Source organism: Aulonocara sp. 'chitande type north' Nkhata Bay, linkage group LG7, assembly GCF_057382095.1.
Source record: "Aulonocara sp. 'chitande type north' Nkhata Bay isolate Kocher_YH1m ecotype deep benthic linkage group LG7, A_spYH_male_GT1.1, whole genome shotgun sequence".
Lineage (NCBI taxonomy): Eukaryota > Metazoa > Chordata > Actinopteri > Cichliformes > Cichlidae > Aulonocara > Aulonocara sp. 'chitande type north' Nkhata Bay.
The window spans coordinates 34,734,959-34,758,394 of record NC_141350.1 but is presented as its reverse complement, the minus strand read 5'-3'; the positions used below and the strand labels follow the sequence as shown (position 1 = coordinate 34,758,394).

At 42.7% G+C, this 23,436-nt stretch overlaps 1 protein-coding gene across 2 annotated transcripts in view; it reads left to right on the top strand.

Moving 5' to 3' along the window:
* The first annotated feature begins 389 nt into the window (after positions 1 to 389).
* Positions 390 to 23,436, top strand: part of npr2 (natriuretic peptide receptor 2) — a 95,728-nt gene continuing 72,681 nt past the window's right edge. Inside the window, exons 1-2 of one of the 2 annotated variants that reach the window (XM_086300166.1) lie at positions 390 to 1,405; positions 14,435 to 14,610. In XM_086300166.1, the coding sequence (XP_086156292.1) occupies positions 709 to 1,405; positions 14,435 to 14,610 (873 nt within the window). In that variant the 5' untranslated portion in view covers positions 390 to 708. The remainder of the gene's footprint in view (positions 1,406 to 14,434; positions 14,611 to 23,436) is intronic. The other variant, XM_086300167.1, reaches the window with a different exon arrangement.

Genomic DNA, 23,436 nt, shown 5'->3' with positions numbered 1-23,436 from the left:
TTCATACACTGCAAAAAATACCAAATATTTCAACAGGCGATTTGACGTGTTTGGATTTGTCATCTGTGAACACTTCACGTGTATAAGCGTGACTCAGGGCACCTTCTTCTTCTTCCTGATGCAGTTCGTTTTACTTCATCTTTCCAAGCACATAAGTGACAGTCAGAGTCTGCCGTGTTTCATTTAAGTGGGCACAATGAGGTTTTTTAGATTTCAAATGTATTATAAACTGTATCGGAATTATCTTAAATCAGTGAAACATTAAAAATGACCTGAATAAAGGAAATAAACAGGTCACGCTGATTTATTGACACTGTAGGGCGCACTTCTTGCAGTGTGTGACGTGTGGGGGCCGAGCAGAGGGCTGCTCTGATTTAACTTGGAGTCATCTGGATGTGTGTTATCACTCTCCGAGAGACTGTCAGTGTAAGGATTGCGCAGCGCTGGAAAAGTCACTTTGGAAGTACCACGAGTTCACTAGCGGTGGATTTTTACGCATCGGAGACGCATGGCACAACCGGACTGCCATGACAAGATGACGCATTTACCGACTCTGTGGCACTTGTGATTGAGAGCGAGAGCGAGAGAGAGAGAGAGAAGGAGAGAGAGTGAGGCAGACGGTTTGGTGTCAGGTTGCCACATCCGGCCGTGTCTTCTCTCCAAACAGTGCGCTCTCCGTTGCCGTGCGCTTTCTCTTTGAGACGAGAAATGGGATGCAGAGGCGCGCTGGGATGCTGCGTGCTCGCTGCACTGTCTTGCTGCCTCCTCCCCGGCTGCAGAGGCAACATAACCGTGGCCGTGATGCTCCCGGACAACCACCAGAAGTACCCGTGGGCTCTTCCGCGCGTCTTCCCGGCACTCCTCATGGCGCACGAGGACCTGCACGTCAAACACAAGCTTCTGCTTGACCGCTCCATCAACATCCTGAACTACAGCACGGAGGACCCCGCCGCGGGGTCGTGCGCCGAGAGCCGGGCGCAAGTAGTGGCCGTGGACGCCAAGCTATACATCCGCCCGGACGCCTTCTTCGGACCCGGTTGCGTGTACCCGCTTGCCTCCGTGGGGCGATTCGCATCCCACTGGAAAATCCCGCTAATCACCGCTGGTGGACCCGCGTACGGCTTCGACAAGCGGGAGGAGTACCGGACCATTGTGCGCAGCGGACCGTCCACCACAAAGCTGGGGGACTTCGCCAACGTCCTGCACACGCACTTTAACTGGACGTCCCGGGCAGTGGTGATATTCTACGACCGGCGGCAGGACGACCGGCCGCACTACTTCCTCTCTGAGGGGATTTACCTGAACCTGAAGGAGCAGATGAACATTACAGTGGGGGCCCACCCGTACCAGGAGGACTACAAGTACCACAAGGATGTCATTACTTTTATCAAGGAGAGCGGGAGAAGTAAGTTCATGCTGAGGGAGGTGTGATTAAAAGTTTGAAATCTGGGAAGTTAAAAAATGGGTATCTTACAAACCAACAGAAACAGCAGCTCTAAAAGAGTATGATTAAAAAAACCCCAAAAGATTTATTTGTGTGTGTGTGTGTGTGTGTGTGTGTGTATCTTTTTTTCTGTGCATTTTTATCTTGAAGTAAAGCAGATCTCCAGCTGGATATTATAAAGATAATGTCAGTGGATGGAAAGCGAAATTTCCATCATACTGGATGATCTGCATGGGAAACAATTTGGTTAAGTTGCCTGCATGCAGATTTATTTCCCAATTGTTTGAGGGAGGGGGAAAAAAATCTATATTCGAAATGATTTAAGTGCATCAGACTGTTGTGGAAATACCTAGATGTCCACAATAGGCATTTTGCTTTTTCTCCCAGAATGAGGTCACAGTGAAGTTTTTTCCTAAGAAGATACAAACAGAAGTGGACTGGAATAGGTGCAGGGAAAGCCTGTTTACTCGGGAGTTATTACACAGGAATGTTTAGGCTGTGGGCAGTCTGCTGCTTTGGGTTTATTGCCTGGTGGAGGACCACCACCTGTGTTTTTTAAAGACACAGAGAGAGAGGGAAGTTGTGAGTAAACGTGTGTCCTTGCAGCCAAACAGTGCTGCTTGCTTTGTAATGAGAATATAAAGGAGGCTTACAATCAATTCAGCCTGGTCAATATTTGCTGTGCAGCCAGGTAAGTTAGGTTTATATCAATTATTTAAAAATCATGTGGAGATAAAGTTTCCAAAGAGAAAAAAAAAAGCAAAGCTGTTTGAGGGTTTTGCACAGGGACCTGAAAACAGAGACTCCCAGTTCATGCAGTTCAAAATACTACATTACTGTGCAAAAGTCTAAAGCCACCCCCCCATTTGTTCACATTTAGCTGGGAAAATATGAAATTGGTGCACAAATTTATTGAAGCTTGTGCAAACTTACATATAAATACAGTATATAAATCAAAAAAGAGTTTGTATGAGTCTAACAAGCTTGAAAAATCAATATTTGGTGTGACCACATTTGTTCTTCAGCACAGCCTGAACTCTCTTAGGAAAGTTTTCTTCTAATTTCTTTAAGCAGTCTTGTTCTCCACGGCTTCACGAAGACAGTCAGAGCTCTTGGCTGCCTTTTGCTCCATTCTCCATCAAGATAATCTCACACTGCTTCAGTAATTTTGAGATCTGGGCTCTTGGTGAGGCCGATCCATGACTGATAGTGTTCCCTTGTGTGATTTTCTATCCAGTTATGCTTTTACTGCATTGAGAATCTGGCTGGCATCATTTCCATCCTGAAGAGAGCACGTTCCTGTGTTCATCCCGCCATCGAGCTTATCACAATCTCTAACATCCCTCAAACCACGATAGAGCCCCCACCGTGTTTTACAGATGGCTGTAGACACCCACTGTTGTACCTGTCTCCTGACCTCTTCCAAACATTTACCTGAACCAGAAATTTCACATTTGGGTACATCACTTCCTCATACCTGTTGCCACTTTTCACTTCAGTTCTTGTGTAATTTGATGTCCCTCAGTCTTTTCCCACCCTTATAAATGGCTTCTTGACAGCCAGCTGTCCTGAGATCCGTCCCTTAAGTTCTGTGTCCGGTCTTTGTTCTATTGCTATCTCATCTGTTTTAGATAGTGTTTCAGACTTGTCCTCAAAGCTTTTAAGGTCACACAGCATGCTGAGTATGCATATAGAAGTTCTTCAGGAATCAACTTGTTGGGCTCAAAATACTATGTTATGTCTCTTGAACTGTGTTATTATTCACATTTTTATTGCTTAAACTAAAGAAATGAGAACATTATGTGTTTTTTCAACAGGTTTCTGGTAATAAAGTACCCAACGAAGATTATACTTCTTTGCTAAGTTGTCTGTTGTGTGTAGACACAACACTGTTTCATCCCTTTAGTTAGGTACCTTTTTTAGTCCTGGAATGATTCGTAGGTCATGTTAAGTGGTTCACCAAATAATAACTTTTTTCTTTTTTCAAAATGGTCAGGTGAAGGACTGGATGGAAAATTAGTGAAAAAGCAGCCAAATGAAAACTTTGAAAACCTCTATCACACCTGGAGAACTGGTGCTCAAGATCGGGTTAAAAAAAACTGACAGAAAAGTCTGGCTATATGACTCGAGTCTTTTGCGCAGCACCTTATATAAAATATAAATGAACAACTGAAACTGTTTGCTAAAAGTCCAAACAAAACTGTAATCTAAATTTACTGGATTAATAGTTGAAATGAAGTAAACAGTAAAAACTGAAACTTCTAGCTAAGCTGATGATATGAAGAGCTGTTAAAACTACAAACCGTACATAAATGGTTGAAATAATAATCTTACAAGTAGCAGCAGTATAGTAATAGTTGCTAGTAGTACTGGAATGGACCCCCCGCGACCCTGAAAAGGATAAGCGGAAGCGAATGGATGGATGGATGGATAGTACAGGAATGGTAAGGTTATCATTGGATCAGTTAACACTTTGTTCTTCACTTTAGATAAGATATTAGATCCTAATATCTTATCTAAATATTAAATCATATTAGAATTTCCAACTCTTATTTTTAAGACCCTCAACCCAGTTCTTCATCTGTACAGTCTCATTTGTATTGATACACGTCCGTGTACAAGAAATAAGTATTTTACACTTTTTAAGGGATGAAAGAATGCAAAGTTTGGAGGTTGGAGGGGTTTGGTGGTGGATGTAATCATTTCAATCATATAATAAAATTTTTGCTTGATGCATAAAGTTAAAAGATTAAAACTAATAAAACAAGTTTAGTTTTAAAAAGGGACTTTTCCATTTGATTACATTCTGTATGATGGATTATGTAGAAAAAGTAGAATTGGGCTGAAAGATCTATCGCTTTATCACCTATTCAGGTTGTAAATCGTGTTTTTAAAAAGTAACTAAGTAATTAATTACTTTTGAAAATAAGTAATCAGTAAAGTAAGGGGATTATGTTTTTGGGGAAGTAATCAGTAATTAGTTACTGATTACTTTTTTCAAGTAACTTGACCAACACTGGTCACGACGGCATTAAGACGGAGTCAGTGTGCTAATGACAATTATGTGTTTGTGACAATATGGAAATTAACTGTAATAAATTGGCAAAAAAATCACAAATCTTTTGCAGAAATTCACATTAAACAGAATTTTACATAATTATTTGGAAAATGACATAGGTACTTGACAACATCTCTTTTATCTACCATATAAGAAACACAAATTTACTGCAGAGTGTTGGAAATCTGTCTGTTTATAACTTAGATGTCAGTTATTTCCAGATTTGTGCCAAAGTGTCTGAAAATGATTGTGGTCAGACTGAGTCTGTTTACAGACATGTTGTCCCCTCCATGAGGTAACCTGTGCATTTGCTTTGAAATTGGTAGCCCAGGATGATTGAGGGTGTTGCACTCTTAACCTCTGGGTGACCAGTTAGTTGCTGCAACTACTTGCAGTTGGTTGCTGAAAGCAAACATTTCCATTCCATCACAGAGCAACCAATGATTGCTCTGTTGTCAAGCTCTTACTGTGACGTGACTGAGCCACTCGGTTTAAGCATTTCAGACTCTTTGATTGGCTTCAGGAAATCAAAGCTGCTTTGTAAAAAGTACAATTTGGTGTAAGGCATTAAAGACTCCCTGGTTTGCCTTAAGTAGTGCTGTTTGGTATGACTATTACTATTATTTGTATTTTTAATGCATAATGGGGCCTTTACTGTACATAGGCTTACAACGGCTCATTCTTCTCTCAAGTACACATAAATATAAAGCACTTAGATGTCCAGAATAATAAGGAAAAAACATACACAGAGTCGAAACAATAAAAAAAACCCCCATAAAATAGAGCATATTGTCTGTTTCTGAATATATTTAAAAATCATAGCACACATGAAATTTAGACTGCAATACTGGTATGTCCAATATACCACCCGGTGCGAGGTGTAGACAAAGAAACCGACTTGGTTAGGTTTAGAATTTGTTTTGATGATTTGGTTAATGTTCATTTAAAAGCAGTTTTCTTGGCTGCCAGTCTCAAAATATGCCTCCTACATTGGTTAAAAAGTAATTTTCATTGTCAAGAAGAAAAACAAAATCATATCCAAGAATACAAACAAATATGTGACTTTTTCTTGACTGTTGCACAGTTTGTAATATGAAGGGTTTGACGTTGAGTGAAGTGCGTTCCATGCGGTCCTTATATTAGGTCTTCAGGAATGTATCCTCATAGTGCTAGTGTATATTTGCAAATTATTCATCTCTCTATAATCGCAGGAACATTTGGACAGAATCACTTTTGGATTAACTCAACAAGTCAGAGCAAAATCTGCTTCAAGTGGTAAATCCTTGATTATTATGGTTTCTGGCACGGGCAAACAAGCTTTAAACATCTTAATCTGTTGTTACAGTAACAGCGTCAACAAATAGTGGGATAAACACAGTGTAAAGGTAGTTCAAGCAGGGAAAGGAGGAGAAACGTGCTGGCAGCTGAAACCCCCACGCACACACCCCAAATAAATTGTGGAGCTGCCACAGTGAGCTGGAGGTCAGAGGAGCTAATGGTTTTGTCAGGGCTTGTTGTGGCTCAGCACTCATTTTTGTCCCGGCAGATATCCTCCGGGCTGTCAGCTTGGACTGCAGACTGGGTTCAAAAAGCAAAGGCTGAGACGAGAAAGAAAATGTAGGCTTTTAATGTGAAGCCTTATATCACTGGAGGTTTAATAGCTTACCAAGTTACTGCATGCTATTTGAAGCTACAAAAAAAAAAACCCTTTCACCTGTTCCACTATGACGTCCAATTTCCCCAAAATTCCTGATTTTAATATCCAAAAAATTTAGATGGGGGAAGTAATCCAAGAAGTGGTGGTATGTTTCTGTTAAGAAGGACATTTTATTCTTTGTTAGAGTATATTTTGCATCATTGAAATACAAGCACATAAAATACACTGCCTGGCCAAAAAAAACAAACAAGCCACCACCAAATCAAAGGTCACACACTCTAATATTTTGTTGGATCACCTTTAGCTTTGGTTATGGCACACATTATCTGTGGCATTGTTTTGATACGCTTCTGCAATGTCACAAGATTTATTTCCATCCAGTGTTGCATTAATTTTTCACCAAGAACTTACATTGATGATGGTAGAGTCTGACTGATGCGCAAGGCCTTCTCCAGCACATCCCAAAAATGATCAATGGGGTTGAGGTTTGGACTCTGTGGTGACCAATCCATGTGTGAAAAAGATGTCTCATGCTCCCAGAACCACTCTTTCACAATTTGAGCCCGATGAATTCTGGTATTGTCATCTTGGAATATGCCCATGCCATCAGGGAAGAAAAAAACCCATTGATGGAATAACCTGGTTATTCAGTATAGTCAGGTGGTCAGCTGACCTCATTCTTGGAGCACATACTGGCTTGTACAGTAGGCACTAGGCATGATGGGTGCATCACTTCATCTTGCCTCTCTTCTTACCTTGATGTGTGTATCTGGTGATGTGCAGCTCCTGAGAAGGTTTGTCTATTTGGAAAAACAGGCTGAAGGTGCCAGTTTGTTGTGGAAGAGCTTAAAGAAATGCATGGATGAGTGGTGTCACAGTGGCTATGTCCATCTTTTGTACTGGTATATGGTCAAAGACTAGTTCAAGAAGCCGGAAACCAGGTTTTTATGCATTTAAGTTGATTAGTTAAGTATATAAATCTAAGTTCATGTATTTAAGTTTATAAGACAATGATGTCATGAGTGCCAGTGTTCAATATAGGTCAGGCTCAACAAAATATGACTGACCAGACTCCTACACAGACAAGTCACAGCCATCCCATTTTCAATCCCATTTCAGTTTATAGGTGTGTAACGTCACCACCCAGTAGACTATAACTGACCACAAATCTTAGAGGAGGAAAATATTTTTAACTTTTGTAAAGGAAAATCTTTTGTTTGACTGTTGGCCATATTTTAAAAAACAAAACTGATTTAAGAGATTTCTTTTCCTTAAACCTGCAGATTAGTTGGAAATTAAATGAATTATGGAGGACCTCTTTTAGATGACTGATTAGCATAGAATAAAATACTTTGCTAGTTTGTTTTAGGATTAGGCTTTCTTTTTAGTGAAGGTTTGTTCTGTGGGGGAAACAGAGGAAACAGGAGAAGCCTTCACACTAAAATATGACATCAGCTTTGGATTTAAATTCAAGCAATCACTCAGTGAGTGCACATATGGATAAATGAGATTAGTATTTGGACTTATTTTAAGGTTACAGGAAACATATACAGTGCATAGTCAGCCCAGTCTAAATACTGCCATTTTGTTAAAGCTTCTGCTCCCCTTTGGTGTCTTCAAATTAAGCCCAAGGTAACTCTTGGTGTCTGTGGGAAATATAAGATGGGTCTTGAGAACGACACTGGTAAATAAGCTCTCAGCGTAACATTTAAACACACGGTGGAATGCCTGTTTTTGTTTTTCAATGTGCAGACTTGATGTTGTTGAGGAGCATATTTTAACCCAAACCACAATCTTTTCCATGGAGGTTTGAGTGCCAGTGGGTAAACACAATTATTTTTACAGAGAAGGAATCACAGTGAAAAGATGAGCCAGATATACAAGTTTCTCTTTACTAACCATCTACTCCACATACTTATAGGACCTTTTAAAATGTACCCAAAATGCACTTTTGAACATTTACTCCAGTAAATTAAAATTCTTCCTGTTAAAAGGGAGTTTTTCCTTCTCACTGTTGCCAAAGCGCTTGCTCATATGGGTTCACATGATTGTTGAGTTTTTCTCAGTATGTATTATTGTAGGGTCTACCCTATAATATAAAGTGCCTTGAGGTGACAGTTGTTGTGATTTTGTTGCTGTATAAATAAAACTGAATTGAATTGAATAGCTCTTTACATCAGGATAGCTGTCTTTTGGTTTGCGCAGATTGTCAGCATTATGACCTTTGAGAAGAACCATTAGCATAGTGGCTTGTTACTCTGTTTATCTGGGTATTGGTAAACTGAAAAACATTTAACTTCAGTGCACTGAGGCTTGTCAGGGAGTGTATTTAGTTAAAGGGTTTGTTCAACCAAGTCAGCAATAGAAGAAAGATTGAAAGAAAACACGAATCAATAAATTAAAAGCTATGGCAGTTTCACAAACTGCCGTGTTAAAAATAAAGTAGAAATAGTAAAAAAAGAAAAACCAAACAAACATACATTTTCTTGAGATAAATGCTGCGCTTTACTCCTAGCTTTACTAGCTTCTGCTATTCCTCTGTGATTTGGAAGGTTTTGGACCACTTTTTTAGATCTAGCACAGTGTCTAAACACTGAATATATTCCAGCTCCCATCACATTTCCCACTCGTCTTGATGCTTTTTACTCTGTTAATGGCACACAAGAGGGAAATTTTCAGCAATCACATCAGGCCCTGATGTGGGTTTTTTTTCTTTTTCAAGTACATATGCAAGTGATTTTCAGCTCTGATCGAGGGATGAAAAGCGTGTCTCTTCACAATGAAGCTCAGGTAGTGCCTCGGTTTAATTACAGAAATCCTGTTTCCCGTGAAAACATCTTCAACCGTTGCAGGTTTGGTGAGCTGCATGTTGCTTTACAGTTTTCTGTGTAAAGAAAGGCTAGAGGCTGTGCTACAAGTCATTTATTTGACAAGAGCCTTTCATAAAGATCAGAAGATGAACAAACAAAGAGCTGGAGAGGGTAATCCCACCTTAAAAAGATTCATCTGCAAGACAAACATGGCACATGTTAGAAAATCCTGCATAATCCAGGCAACAAAAACACTGAGTGCAATTCTTGGCTTTCTTTCTGTTCATGCATTTGCATGTGATTACCTATGAAGCAACCAAAACAGTGAAATAGCCCTGAAACAGACTGAAACAAAACATAGTGTGATTTAGAATCTAAGTCAATAAAGTCATATGTTATAATTTCTCTTATTTTGTTGCAAGAGGTATAAAAATGCAAGAGGTTTCTATAACTGACATCTACATAGTGGTGGATCTTTCATATTTTAACTTTTTAAACTCCTTTTTAGAGACATACACACTATAGAGCTACGATAAACCTGCAGTAAAATATAAGAATTTAAAATAAATAAAAATATAATAGTATGCACAGCAGTCTTGTGCTGTCTTTTATAAATCCCCGACATAAAATGGTTTGTTATGGATCCAGAAATAACAGCTGTATGACATTACACCTTTCAGTGAGCAAAGAAAACAACAGAACATCATCTCAAATTACGACTCACTGAAGTCTTAATCAGCAACCCGTTGCCTGTTTATGAAATACACCTAAACTAATGCAGTCAAATTACAACACACAATAATTGTCGGGGTTTCAGTTTGTGGTGCTGTTGAACAGTTTTCAGCCTTATCTGTTATTTTGTATTATTTAGATTGAAACATAAACCAAACATTACAGGTTTCATAATTTAGGTAGGAAAACCGGATACGGTAATTTAATGAGATAAAATGGATCGCAGGACAGCTGTAATAAGGGTAGAAAAAAATGGGGGATGTTTTTTGGTGAAGATGAAGTCAGCACTCAACTAACAAAACACTGGTTGATAACAAGCTGCACATGCTAAGCTGGAGTCCACTTCCCCATCGACTCCCAGACATCGGCTTCTGCGGTTGGGTCTGAAATTTATGCCTTACACCGTGGTTATGTCAGAATTATACCTAAAAACAGAAAATCACTTATTATTGATCTTCGAGCAATATAGTTTTAAAAATAACATAAAGACGTAGTTGTTAAATGTGATGTTACTCGTGCAGCAGGTGGAGCCGCTCTGCTGGACAAACTATGCATTTACACAATTTTGCTTATATTCGCCTTGCAGAAGTGATTTGGTCAAATGAAGATCACAAAATAAAATACTAAAGAAAAATTTAATGCATTTTATTCTGATTTAAGTTTCACATAGTTTATAGTTTTCACAACTTTATTAAGCAGATTGCATTCCCAAATTTGACCATAAAAAGACTTAAATTAAGGACATTTTCCCTGTATTTTAATTTTTTTCTAGTTAGTTTGTTCAGTTATTTTTCTTTGCTAAACCTTACTTTTTAAAAATTGTATTTCAGTTAACTAAAATGTTTCCCCAAATGTAGTTGTAGTTTCTATTTTAGTTAGTAACATTCACCTCCTGACTTATAAATTAACACAATCATTATTGTAGCATTTAAAGATATATATAGAATGGAGATGTTGGTTCCCTTTTTTAAAGCTCTTTTAAAGCACTTTTTTAAAGTGAAATTTAAAACAACGTATATTAACATTGGGTAGCAGACACAGCAGCTGCTCTCATTAAAGCACTAATATGTCTAGTCTTTAAGGATCCATCACATCATGTTTTAATAACGAAGAGTAGAAAAAGACTAAATGATGAAATATCCCATGTTTTTGTATAATATTACATTTGTCGTTTCCTGTGAAAACTTTGCTATGTGATGTGAATTTTATGAGTCACATGGACACTACAGCATAAGTATATTTAATAGCTAATTCTGAAAGTTACCAAAATTAATTATAGTCATACAAATCATTACATAATGTATCATTAACAAGTGTTAACTGTGCTCTCAATAATTGTGGCATTATGCTCAGTTTCTGCATATTATTCTTAAGACTGAAACACCATAAACATCACATTTTCTGTGTTTTCCTAAAGAGACGTTTTTTGCTTTAAGCCTATTTTTAAAATGAGCATCATTATCTTGAAACAGCGTTGTTTGGAGAGTAAAGCGAATAGGAAGGAGTTCGTACGAACACCCGCCACAAATACATGCGTTACTGTATGTGTTATTTCAGTAAGAGAAAATACTGACAATTGTTTGTGTTTAGATCTGGGTCAGTGTCAAAATATGTGCATGAACAAAACAGAACGCAGCAGGATAGGTGGCGCATGCCAATTTGTAAAAACACAGAAGATCCTGACACAATAGCAAATGTTCTATTTTGCAATGCCTAGTAATGCTTCAAAAAAAGAAAACACAGAGCACTGAAAACACAACCTTTCTGTTAGAGGTAAAACTGAAACGCGATTATATAAATCATGAAGCCATCTTTAAAAAAACAAAACAGAATTTAAATCAAGATTTTGGTTTAAAAACAATCTTTAGAGTCACTTTTAGGTACTTTTCTATAACCCTCTGTAAACACAGTGACTTCTGCAACACAAGAGGACATTTTCCCTCTGGCTGTGTAACGTGTTTATTTTGGGATCGGTTCAGCAGACAACAGAGCTACCTGGCATGGTGACCCAAGCTGGAAGAGCTGAGGGTTGAGGTTGAAGCAGCAGCAGCAGCAACAGCTCTAAAACATGAGGAAATGCCTGTTAGTTGGGAGCCTACTAATGGAAAAAAAATGTAACTTTTTGGGGTTAAAAAAATGACTCAACAGCAGGAGGGTGTAGGTGGCAGGGTGAAGGTAGTAGGTAGAGACACTGCCAGAACCTGGAAAAAAAGTTTTCAAGTCTCTGATCAACTGAATAGTTTAAAGGTAAGCTTAGAGTGAGTACTGTCAGAACTGGACACATTAATTTGTGTTTTAGACATTTAATTATGTTTGTGTTCCTGGTGCAGTGTCTTATGCGTTTTATGTAATTCTGTTTTTGGTTAATGGTTTAATTTACAAACATTAAAAGTGTAGGTTTCATAAACTGCTTTTTTTTTTTTTTTTTTTTTTGCAATAATCAAATTTATGGCCAGAATATCTTTATCTAGATAAATAACTTCTTACTAATCTAAATCTTGTAAAATCCTTTTTTTCATCGATTCCCAGATGTTAAAGTTAATCGTCACACCTGGAGATTAGCTGCTCCAATCATTTTTATTAGAATTTAATGGATTTGGACCATTTTTAACTCAGTTGGTTCAGAGACCTGGAAATGTCTGAAAACATCAGGTTAAACCACAAAACCAAGGGAAATGTTCCCTTTGTTGAATCTTGATCTAAAACTTGGGACTGAATGGGTGAGTTGTAATTTTGTTTGCTTTTTCTTTTTTAAAACCATTTCTGATTCTAGTAAATATTTTGACAGTTTTATTTATGTAAAGCTCTCAGATTATAGTTTGTGTATTGCCAAATATACTTTTTTTTTTTTTTTTATCTCCAGTACCCTTGAAATATTTATAATATTTAGTCCAGTATTCTTCTTTCTTCACTTGTTTCCACTGTTCGAGGTCCTCTGAACTAATATCCACCCCAATCTTTGTACAGCTTTTCTCTCCATCTTGGCTTGCTCGTGTATTTTTTTTCTTTCCTGCTACAGACCATTTTGTTGTAGCCTGACATTTATTAGAATCAGGCATTGCAAAAGTTGAAATAAACGCCAGCTGTCGAAGTGTATTACCCACTACTTAGACTGTGCTGTTCATTTCAATATGTGAAACCACAAGAAACTGTGGAAAATGTGTCACACTGCTCTGGTTTTAATAGAGATTATTGGTGTTGTCACAATGATAGCAAACAGAGATCAATTAGATTTCAAGGAACCGTATACATGTTTAATCAAAGCCACAGGAAATGTGTTGATATGAATATCTAGCAGCATCTGAAAGCATGAACATTCAGTAAGTGTTAAAAAAAATGCAAGTAAAGTAAATGTCAGTGTGTTTCCCCTAATATTGCTGTGAGCTGATGTCCCACCCTAAAGTGGTGTTGAACAGTAGTTCTCCAGGCTTTCTGAAGGTCTTTCCAAGTCTGTCATTTGTCACTGGCTGTTTTTTTCACTCATTTTCCTATCCAGTCCTGACGAGTTTTAGAGGAACCTTTTTTTGTTTGTTTGTTAAGCCACTTAACACTGTTCATTCAAGCATAAAAAGCACCTAACTCAAGGGATGGTCCAGCGTTGTGTCTACATACTGTATAACAACTTACAAAGAATCCATTGTAAATTGTATATTTAGGCACTAACAGCCTGTACAAAATTTTCTTTAGGTGAATCTACTAAAAAAAAAGCCAAAGATAGGTTTTACAGACATAAGAAAAAAGCTGTTAGCTGAATACTTAGGGTATCTCAGAATGCCATCTAACATGTCCTTAAGAGATTTGAAAAAACTGGACCAGTGGAGGACACAAGATAAACCGTATCTGGAAGTCATGTGCTTACAACCCCCCCCCCAAAAAAAACAAAAAACAAAAAACAAAAAACAAAACAGGAAAAAACCAGCAAAGACCTGATGACCTGAGATGACTGGCTCTTTAGCTGATCCTTCTACTGTTCACTGAAACTTCATCTGAATAATCTCAGTGTAAAAGTTGCTGTTTCTTAAGAATGGGAAACAGGGAAAAAAAGGTTTAGGTGTACCAAGTCTAAAGAACTGGACTAGCATCAGTGGCAGTCCAGTGCCTTTAAACTGCATTTCCATTTATGTTTGCAGATTTCTCAGAAAGTGGTGCAATTATTTCACCATTTAAAATGTAAAGAAATGAGGGGTGGCCTTTGCTTGGTACCGTAGTTAAAGACAAAATCCGCCTTCTGCAATGCCGACAAAAAAGTTTAGCATGTTAGAACATTTATTTCCATAGTGCATAGAGCACAAGGTAAGTGAGAGATATGCTAACAGACAGTCTAAGTCAGGGGTGTCCAACTCCAGGCCTCAAGGGCCAGTGTCCTGCAGGTTTTAGATATCACCCTGGGTGATCACCTGGGATATCACACCTGAATCCAATGATTAGTTCATTACCAGGCCTCTGGAGAACTACAAGACATGTTGATGAGGTAATTTTGCCATTTAAATCAGCTGTGTTGGCTCAAGGACATGTCTAAAACCTGCAGGGCATCGGCCCTTGAGGTCTGGAGTTGGACACCCCTGATCTAAGTAATCTAAGTGGTGTTAAAAATGACATGATATGAGTGATCATTTATCTAACACCAGACCTGGATCTGCTAAAATATGATTTGAACCCAGCACAAGATGGACTTTTTTGGTATGTTTTTAAAAAAATTAAAAAGTGATTGGTTGATGCTTTTCTATTCACAGTCGTGTACATCTGTGGGCCCTTGGAGACGTTTATGACCATCATGGAACAGTTTCAGAATGATATCCAGGACCCAGAAAACTATGCTATCTTCTATCTGGATGTGTTTGCTGAGATCTTGGCAGATCGCAAACCGTGGCAGAAAGCTGACTGGGCTGATCCCATCAAGGTTTTTAAGGTAAAATGAACACATACCTTTTTATGCTTGGATTTATTAGATGCGGCAATCACTGTTTCATTTGCTTTGCTATTGGAAATCACACAAGACCGCCATTTGGCATGGGAAATGGTAATCTCGCTTAATTGAGTGGCATTACCATGTTTCAGTTACTGTGTCCATTGGGCTGAGTAAACTCAACATGGCTGTGGAAATTAAAAAGATGTGAAGCTTTTATGGTAATGACAGACATGTAGATGAAAGACTTGAATAAACTCTTACAAGCTGGTAAGATTGGTTCATCTTACAAAGTTGAACCAATTTGGTCTCTTCAGTCTCAGATGACACAAATTGTTACACTTTGACCACTTTAAAGAGGGAAATTCTTGACATTAATGAATCGGGGGATGTGTTTTTACAGGAGGCCTTTTAGCCCTATAAATGAGTGCACTGAGAAATAAGAAAGTAGTCACAAATGTGTCAGTTGACTAATTTATCCCCCTAAATGTCACACTGGCTCCCCCTAATTCTCTTAATGAAGCATTTTCAGTAGTTTTGAAGCAGAGTAGCCTTTGTAAAATAAATCTTGCATAATAAATGGTGGATTAAGACATAATGTACAGCATATATTTGCCTAAATTCCCAATAATAAGGTAAAACATTAACTTTGAATAGCTGGAAAATGTTTTTGTAGAAGATTTAATAATGAAAGGAAGTGCTTGTTTTGCAATGTTGAAACCATGAACTGATAAACACTCTGTGTCTCTATCTGTTCATCTGAATCTGAACTTCTTCTAACCTTCTGAGCTGTAAAGCCACATTTTTGGATCTGATATTTTTCATCATGAAAGGTGTTAATTTGTCTGCATGCCGTAACAGGTCTCATTATCGCAATATGCTTCCTTCACAGCAATAATTGCTTGTGGAAGTTTGTGGTAGGTCTCCAGTAACTGTTGTAACATGAAAACCAAGCTGTAGAATTTCCAGATAAGAGCAAAAAAAAGAACTTGTTTTTTTGCGAAAAACTTGTTTTGGTGACTAGTGTATCAACAGAATGAAAGGTCAGTAAAGGTAAATATTTGCACTGAAACGTCTGGGTCAAAATTTGATTGCTAGACTAAAGGTCTCTCTCAGCACTTGTGCCTGCAGAGCAGTTTGTATTGAACCAATTTTCGAAGTCATTAAAGAAGTAACAACACACTCTATCAGGCTGTATTTGTAATTGCGCGACGAATTATAAGACCAATAGTGTTTTTATGTTTTTTCGAAACACATATTCTACACTGGAGAGGGTTTTGTCTAAGCAGCTGCTTTATTTTAAGACCTGCTTTTCACTGAATAAAGTGTGAATTAGTCACCAGAGTGAGGGATGAGTTGCTGACAAAGGTGTGAGGAGAGTAGTTCAGTTATGTTGGAGTCTAGGTTGAAAATGGGTGGATGGATGAAAAACAGGCCTTTTAAATTTTTGTTAGTTGCTTAATACAAATAAATAACTATGTATAATAAGCATACATGTATTTCATTATATTTGATGTTTAAGTTGGTACCTTGTTTTAAAACAGCGATAACCGTTTCTTGAATATTTTGCAAGTCTTTGTGTTTTGTTGGAGGTTGTTGAAGTAGCTCCCTTCTTGTTTAGTTGTTGGCTGTAACGTATTCTGAATACTTTTGATTACTTAATATATTATCATGCTGTTTACAACTACATGAATGTGATTTATTACTATTACTGAAGGTCCGCGGCTCCAAACCATAGTAAAGGGACCTCAGACTGATACGGTGGGTTTGTGTCGGGCTCGTAGCTGAAAACTAGCTTTACTTTGTTGTCTGGGTCAACTTTGCTAGCGAGAGACAGAGAGAGGATTTGAAAGGCTGCTCCAACGGAACTTATTGTTTCGGAGGAAAACACGAACACAGCATACAGTCGAGTCTTAATAGCTTACTTACAACTGGGCTTGTCAGGCATTCTTCTTGGCTGCAGTGGTTATTATTATATTTATATGCTTCCAGCTTCCGTTTCTGCTCGATGACAGCTCGTACTTTTCCACTCTCCTTTTTCTCCCTCCTCCCGCTCACAGACACATAACGGGTATGGCAGTCCATTCTCCCTGCAGCACGGACTACACTGCCCATGATGCTACATTCTTTAGGGCTATGCCTGTAGCATTCTGCCTATTAGCTTAGCACAACAACAACAACAAAAAGGCGCTCTCTCACCCAGGAAACATACAGTCGCAGAGGGAGCGCGTGTCACCCTGTAACCATGGCAACCGTAAGGCTGCCGCCTGGAACAACAGAACATAACTGTCAAACAAAACCCAAACAGGCCTGACCCGCGACAATATGAAACAGGAAAATACCGCCGTGTAATCCATTTATTCCAACAAAGTAACTGTATTCTAAATACCACCTTTTTAAACGGTAACTGTAACGGAATACAGTTACTCATATTTTGTATTTTAAATACTGTAGCGGGTCAGGGCTATTCGGGGTTCTGTTTGTGATGTTTTGTTTATGTTACCATAGTGATGGGTGACGCCCTCTGGCTGTGACAGTGTGTCCTTCCGGGGTCAGAGGGCGCCCTGTGTGTTGTTGTTGCTGTGCTGTTGCCGCGTGCTAGTTAGCTAGCGGCAGTGTTCTTCTGCAGATGTCAATAAACTGCTGTGCTCCCTGGCTAGCTCACGGGAAGCAAGACCAAACGATACCTCCATCTCCTCCTTGTCTGAGCTCGCCACATTGGTGTCAGAAGTGGGATAGCTCACCTTCGCCGTAATGGAGAGAGACATTCAGAGGCTGGAGCAAGCTGTCGAGGAGAACATTCCCCGCGACCCGTCGCGACAGATGCTAGGGCAGTGCTTCATGGGCTACCTCTGTTGACCCACACGCCGAGCCCCCAACTGCGAGCAGTCATGCCTACCACGCCAGTTAAGGTACCGAAATACAACGGGCTAACCCCGCTAGAGCCCTACCTCTAACAAGTGCGGCTGGCCGCCAGACATAGTGGCTGGAGCGAAGAGGAGACTGCTACGCACCTAGCGCTAGCATTAGAGGGAGATGCACTGCAGATACTCCTTGACCTAACCCCGGCAGAGCAGCATGAGCTCCAGGCCCTCACCGCGGCACTCGAGAGGCGATTCGGGCAGCGGCACTCCACTGATCAGAGCAGAGAGCAGCTGACCAACCGGAGCCGTCGACCGGGAGAGAGCCTGGGCACCTTTGCAGCAGACGTGTTGCTGTATGCTCGTCGTGGCTACCCGGAGTTTCCAGCAGCAGCCCGTGAGGAGCTTAGCCTGCATGCTTTTCTGCAAGGACTTTTCCCAGAGCGACTACGCCAACACGTCCGCCTGGCCATGCCTCAGACCCTCCGTGAGGCGCTCCTTGAGGCTGAAAGGGCCGAGCCGGTGCTCACCTCGCGACCTAACCAGCAGGCGTCCCCCCCAAACTACCCCCAAATCAGAGGGGGTCGCCGAGATGTCCCAGCTGCAACCCTCGGTGCCCCGGAAGCGTCCTCGTTGACCGACCAACCGCTGCTACCGGTGCGATGAGCCTGGCCACGTGGAAACGAGGAGGGAGCGGTGTAGCGAGGGGACCACCGCTCCAGCTCCAGCTTCCTGCCCCCCTCCAAGGACAATGCACAGTGGTGGGCCGAGTTGGGCACCTCAAAGGACTCTACCTGAGCTGCTGTGTTGAGGACCAGCCATGCCAGGCCCTGGTGGACACGGGGTCTACCATTTTCCTGATACGACCTGGCGTGCTCCCTGAAACATCCGGGCCACTGGTGAAGGGTTGGTTGCCCACAGACACCCAGCTGATGACAGTGACGGGGGAGAAAACTGTTATGCGGGGGAAGAAACCGTTGCAGATCCGAGTGAAGGATCTAGAGCTGGTGCACGACTTCTGGCTCGCCGACATTCAAGACCAGTGCATCATTGGCCTGGATCTGCTGAGCCGCTGGGGGGCCTGCGTCGACACCGCGAAGCTGGCTATCACTCTTGGCGCAGAGACTTTTGCCCTCCAGCGCGGCCAAAAGCAGGGAGCAGGGATGGGCGTCGGGCAGCTGCCGCTCAGCAGATTTCGGATGCCGGTGGCTCCGGGTCATCTCCACTCGCCTCAGCCTCTCAACCCGACAAACCTCCTTCGACCGAGACCATCGAGGCTGTTGATGACCTTTGGCAGCAACAGCGTAGGCCTCAATGTCGACCAGCGCCAGCGGTTGAGGTGCCTCCTGGACGAGAATGTGGACATCTTTGCCGCCAGTCACAAAGACTGTAGGCAGACGAGTCTGGTCCAGCACACCATCGACACCAGCTCTGCTTAGCCCATCCGTCTGCGCCCACACCGGCTGCCCCTCTCCAAACGGCAGGTAGCGGAAGAGAAGAGCCGTGAGATGGCTGCGGCTGGGGTGATCGAGCCGTCCAATAGCCCATGGGCGGCACCTGTGGTTCTGGTGGGGAAGAAGGATTGGCAGCCCGAGGTTCCTCAATGCAGTCACCAAGAAGGACTCGTACCTGCTGCCGCGGATCGACGAGGCCCTAGATTACGTTACCGGCTCCAGTTGGTTCAGCTCCCTCGACCTACGCAGCAGTTACTGGCAGGTGGAGCTAGCCCCCGACGCAAGGCCTAAGACTGCATTCACCATTGGACAGGGGCTGTGGCAGTTGAGGGTCATGCCATTTGGGCTCTGCAATGCACCAGCGACGTTTGAGAGGCTGATGGAGAGGGTGCTCATGGATATCCCTCGTAGCCGCTGCGTTGCGTACCTGGATGACCTGTTGGTGCACGGTGGCGACTTCGACAGTGCACTGTCTCACCTGAGCGAGGTCTTGAGTGCCATCCAACGAGCTGGGCTGCGGCTCAACCCCGTGAAATGCCGGCTGTTGGCGAGCAAGACCACGTTCTTTTTTTTTTTTTTTTTTTTTTTGGCCTGTCCCGTTTGGCTCTTTTGCCATCAGAATTGTTGTCTAAAGGCAAAGAAAGATGCCCAACGGATTTACTTTACCAAACTGACCATCCCAGCCTTGCCGTAATGGTCCAGTTGATTCACCTTTTATTGTTTATTTTATTTTCACTTACTGAATACGGGACAGACTTGACTGGGGGAAAGAAGGGGAGAAAGAAAGAGGGAAAGAGAAACAGCTGAGAAGAGGGACGGGGGAGAAGGGCAAAAAACAAAAACCAACAGAACGGGCAGAGAAAAAAAAATGCATATATCAATCACCTGGATCACCTGCTGAGAAAGAAAAAAGAAAGCAAGCAGAAGAGAACAAGAGTAATAGAATAAACAACATCACAATGATATATGGGAATATGACAGTAAATACTAAATGTTAAACATTATTGTGCAGCACATAAGATCAACAGAACACAGTGTGCTTTGAGGTAGGAGCCAAAAAGGGTGTAGTTTGTGGGTGTGATCACCCGTGTGTACACCTGTGAGCATGGACGCGCTTGTTTTTTGTTTTTTAAAAGGTTCCTTCATGTAATAATCTGCTAGAGGGTGTGGGGGGGCCACAGCCCCGTCCTCCAGGGCGTGAAGCAGGTGTGGAGGAGATCAAAACTCCAGACATCCAGAGGCCCCCAGAACACAAGAGACCAAGGAAGACCAACAGAGGGGCAGCTGCGCCACTGTCCCGGAAAGAGCTGAGGAGAGTCCCAGATGAGGGCTCACTCAGCAGCCGCGGAGCAGAAGCCAGGGGGAGTTGCAGTGACGCGCCCGTGAGCTCCGCCGGCAGCCAGCTGCGCCTGAGTGACCGAGCCCCAGGCCGAGAGGCCGGGGGCACCCCACCTCCGAAGTGGCCCGAGCGAGCCCCAGGCTCCAGGCCCCGATAAGCGGCCGCCAAGGAGTGAGCCGGTGTGTACCTGGACGCCCATCCCCGGACACAAAGAACCACCAACGCACCGATGTCTGAGGGGGTCCGCCACTGGCAGGGGAAGTGGTGGTAGGGGGAGATAGGCCTCCAAACCTTGGAGGGCCTGAGATGTCCCCAGAGAGGTGGCGCCTGACACCCAACCTGACATATAGACACAGACATACAGGCACACACAGATACAAACATCCATTCCCACCCTCATGCTCTCATATGCACTTACTCCACACTCAACCAACGTGGAGACAGACATAAAGAGACGTTGTACACACGATCACACTCCCCAAGCGTACTCTACAAACCGGGTCTAGGTGCCCCCGCCCCTGGAGGGGGGAACTGCACCCAGACCCAGGTGGTGTTTCCCTTTTCCCTGCGGTGGGGGGAGGCAGACCGCCCCGACTCCGCAGCAGCAGGAAGGCTCCACACTCCAGACCGCAGTCGGACGGCCAACTCCTCCTCCTAGTCCTAGCCCCCCTGCTCCAGCAGGTCGCAGAGAATGGGGGTGAGAGAAGACTCCAAACCTCCCTCCACCCGCTCATTGTAATGTTGATGCATGTGTGTTCTAAGGTGCATTTAAAACCCAGGAGGGCTTGGAGCTACCTGCCAGAGAGCAGCAGGTAAGCGCATGGTCCCTCCTGCTAGCCCTCAATGTCTACGTGTATTTAAAATTGAGAGGTGGGCAACGATGCCAGGGGTGGGGTGTACACCCTGATGGTACTTTGGACTCCGTGTATCGTGCCCACCCCCAAGATCCTATATGTATGTGTAATGAGAGTGTGAGTAATGTGAATGTCTAAGTTGTGGGATAAAATTGAGGCAGAGGCAGCCAGAAGGGGACAGAGGGGGGGGGGGGGGGGGGGTAGCCTCCTCTGCACCCTGGTGACATACCCCTACTCCAAGGCCCTGCATGTGTGGGTGGTTGTGGTGGAGCGGGAAGAGGGAGGCAGCTGGAGATGGGGAGGGAAGGAAGGGAGGGGCAAGTGACCCCTCCCTGGGGCCAGCTCCCCCGCTGACCCCAGTAGGCACCCCCATACTCCGCGACCCGCCAGGGAAAGGGGGCCCAGGCCCATCCAGACCGGGCCCAGTGCAGCAGCGCCGCCCGGCCCCACAGAGCCCGGGACAGTCCACCCAACCCCACCACAGAGAAAACTGCACCCACCCCACCATCCACTCATCTTCCAGACTACATAAGACAATAAACACCCAGGCTGAGATCTTCCTCCACCTCTCCTGTATCTCCCCCTCCTGCAGAGGGAGCTCCTGAGGAGAGGAAAGCTCCTGCAAGATGTGACAATCTCCCCCACCAGTTGAAGAGCCCCCCAGGTGGCTCGACGCACCGGCGGCACCCTGCTCCAGGGCCGGGCCCCCATGCACCCACCCGCCCACAACCCCGGCAACACACCAACCAGGACCCAAGCCCCCGAGGCCCGGTCCGGGTCCCAGCCCAGAGACGGAGCGCCCCCAGAACCTCACACCCATCCCGGACCCACCCAGGGGCAGCCAGGCTACCAGGTCAGTAACCCACGTCCGTCAGCACAGACCATCCCCTAGCCCCGATGCACGCAGCCGCGAGGAAACAGTCACCTGAGAGCCAACAGAGCCCCTAACCGGACATGACCGCTACCCCGGGTTGAGCCCCCCAAGGAAGATGCCTCCGGGGAACCCCCCGACGCCCTAAGCCTGTCCCTACCCCCACACCAATCACAACAGTGAAGGCGGGACCAAACTATGACCCCCCACCCCCACTAGGTGATGGAGCTGATCAAAGGAGCCCAGAGCAATTGATCTGATGTGGTGGCAGAGGCTGTATCAAGACTAATGTAATCTAATAGATAATCTCTATATTGGTTAGAATTAAGATTATTTTTATTTTTCCAGTTCATGAGGACTGTTTTCTTGGCTATGCATAGGGCAGTGAAAACCATATGGGCGATATTCTTTTCTGAAGTGACATTATCTAAGCTGCCCAACAAACACACTAAGGGGGAAGTTGGAATGTTACATTTCAGACACTTCGATAAGTCTTCACATATCTCGTGCCAAAACTTCTGAACTGGTGGACAGAACCAAAGAGCGTGGATATAATTGTCCGGTGAATTGGTTTGGCAGTGTGAGCAGTTGTTGGTAGACGAAAAGCCCATCTTGAACATCCGATGACCTGTATAGTGCACTCTATGTAATATTTTGTATTGAATTAATTGAAGACTGGGATTTCTAATTAGATGAAAGGTTTTTAAGCAAATCTGAGACCAGAAGTTTAGGTCTAAGTTAACTGATAAATCCGCTTCCCATTTTGCAATAGGAAGTGATATTGATTCATCTGTTTTAGAAAGCATTCTGTATATTTTGGATAGTAATTTGGGGGGTTTAAGAGTAAGAAATTGAACCACACTTGGTGGTGTTTGTAGTTCAACTTGACCCGGTTTAAATTTCTTTTTTACTATGGATTTAATTTGTTGATATTCTAAAAATCTTTTCTTGTTGATCCCATATTGTGTAACTAGTCCGTCAAATGAAATAAATTCTGTTCCTTCTAGTATATGTTCTAAATATTTGATTCCTTTATCACTCCAATCTAAAAAGTTTATCATATTATTGTTTTGTAATATGTCAGGGTTGTTCCAGATAGGTGTACGTTTGCATGGGATTAATGAAGACGCCGTCAATTTTAGAAACTCCCACCATGCTGTCAGAGAAGAGCTGATGTTGATGCTTTTAAAGCATTCATGTCGTTGGATGTTTGAGCTGATAAATGGTAGGTCTGAGATCTCTAGATTATTGCAGAGTGCTTGTTCTACATCTAGCCAAGGTTCATCTAAGAGGGTGTGTTTTAGCCATCCTGAGATAAACTGAAGCCTGTTGGCTAAGAAGTAGTGCTGAAAGTTAGGCAGTTCTAGTCCTCCTTTATCCTTGGTCTTTTGTAGTGTTTTTAAGCTTATACGTGGGGGTTTATTTTTCCAAAGGAATTTGGACATACATG